Source organism: Balaenoptera physalus, assembly GCF_965194825.1.
Source record: "Balaenoptera physalus genome assembly, chromosome: 12".
In the NCBI taxonomy this organism is placed as follows: domain Eukaryota; kingdom Metazoa; phylum Chordata; class Mammalia; order Artiodactyla; family Balaenopteridae; genus Balaenoptera; species Balaenoptera physalus.
This window is the reverse complement of record NC_138897.1, coordinates 67,899,371-67,901,169: the sequence shown is the minus strand read 5'-3', so window position 1 is coordinate 67,901,169 and position 1,799 is coordinate 67,899,371. Positions and strand designations below refer to the sequence as shown.

The window sequence follows — 1,799 nt, the reverse complement described above, 5'->3', positions numbered from 1 at the left end:
TTTATCAAGGAGTATTGTTAAAAAGTACCAACCTGATAAAATACCCTAAACTCTCTATACACCATTTACTCCCTTTCTCAGAGCAAGCGGTAGTATGATGACAGCTGTTCAGCACAACAGAAACACGTTTCTTTTACAGGGACAGCCATAGTCAAGGCACGGAGATCTACAGGGATTTTCCTTGAGTAGTTATACAAAATAATATTACATTTTGTGGTCTGTACAGTGTAATAAACCAGCAATAAAACAACAAAAAGAACCTATGAAAGGAGGCCGTTGCCTGAGCAGCGTGAGTCTGGGGACCATCGTGGATGGGACACATGTGGCCAGAGCAGTGGGGGGGTTTCTGCTGATGTGTGGACGGTCAGAGGGGCTCTGACACAGAGGCTGAGGCCAGCTGCCCCTGGAGACAGGACTGAAGGGGGTTCTGTTCCCACTGTGGCTCGGGGGCTCCTCTGAGTCGTGGGCCCATGGGGTCAGAAGGGTGATGCCCGGTCGCGCTTGGGCCAGTGCGTCTCCCCATCTGCCAAGTTCTCCACGAGTCGGGGCCCCCCCACCCCCACACAGACCGGGGCGGGGAGGTGGGGGCAGAGGTGGCCGGGGGCCCAGCGGTCACGAGAGCCCGCACAATGGACGGGGACTCGCTGCTCTGTGCCGGGCGGCCCTGGGACGCGGGGCGGGGTTGAGGGGCTCACAGGAGCTCGTACTGCTTCAGGTGCATCCGCTGGATGATGTCCCTGCAGTCGTTGAAGACGCGTCGGATGTTCTCCGTGTCCACGGCACACGTGAAGTGCGGGTAGCAGTAGTGCTTGCCGTCGCCCGTTGCCGTGCTGATGCGCTGCGGAGACGCAGCCTGTCAGCTCCGGAGGACCGAGGGCGGGGGGCGGGGGTGTCTGTGTCAGGGCTGAGCCCCCCAGATCTCACTTTTTATGTGAGTTTGAAATCATCTCAAAATACAGAGTTTTTTCAAAAAGGGAACGTCTGAACCTGAGCAGGTCCGTTTCCACGTGACCCTTGAGCTGAGGAGAGGCCACACCCCACATCCCACTGAAAGGCAACACGCAAGCGGGGTCGGCCATCTCAGTGCCGCCCCGGGGCCTGTACCCTGCCCGTTCCTGCTGGGAAGCTGTGTGACCTGAGGTCAGAAGTCTGACCTCTCTGAGCCTCCGTGTGCTCAGCTATGAGATGAGGGAACGACACCTTCCCATCCCTCATTGTTTGGGGGAGATTAAATGAGCTCGTGAGAGACTTAAGTGCAAAGAGCAGGGTCACCCTAAGGTGGCAGGACAGCAAAGGGCAAGGAAAATGCTCACCAAGAACAGATCCCGGATGAAGAACTTAGCTCTTGTGACTTTGGGATCTTCTCCCGCATCTGGTGTCGCTGTAGAAAATCAAAGGGAATTTTATTTAAGTGACATGACACACAGATACAGCTGGATGGAGGCTGTGCACACAGAGCACGGAAGCACACGGGCCATGCAGCCAAAGACTGAAACGTGACCTTCGTCTCTCTCCTCCTCCCAGGTCATTTTGACTTCAACAGTGGTTTGTGTTTGGTGCCGGGTGAACAGCTTCTACTCAAGTCAGATGAAGCGTCTCACTGACTGGTGAGCCGGCCCCCAGTCGCCTGCACCTGGTGAACCATCCTGCAGGGAGGGCTGCCAGCTCATCCTGAGACTTTTCCCAGGAAAAATGCTGACCACACAGGGTAAGGGGAGCGAGGGGCTGGTTCCCAGGAAAGGTCAGAGCAGGCCTGGCTGCTGTGGGGTGGGTGGCATGGGGGCTGGGGAGCTCCCAGA

At 56.6% G+C, this 1,799-nt stretch overlaps 1 protein-coding gene across 4 annotated transcripts in view; it reads right to left on the bottom strand.

Annotated features, from left to right (window-relative positions):
* Nucleotides 1-1,799, bottom strand: part of GNAL (G protein subunit alpha L) — a gene marked incomplete at its 3' end in the record, with an annotated part of 92,527 nt that overhangs the window by 3,023 nt on the left and 87,705 nt on the right. For 2 of the 4 annotated variants that reach the window (XM_082416446.1, XM_082416449.1), the window contains 2 exons: nucleotides 1,314-1,381; nucleotides 692-838 (listed from right to left, as the gene is read on the bottom strand). In XM_082416446.1, coding sequence (XP_082272572.1) covers nucleotides 692-838; nucleotides 1,314-1,381 — 215 coding nt within the window. Of the gene's footprint in view, nucleotides 1-691; nucleotides 839-1,313; nucleotides 1,382-1,799 lie in introns of those variants that run through there. The other 2 variants (XM_082416447.1, XM_082416448.1) reach the window with 2 other exon arrangements.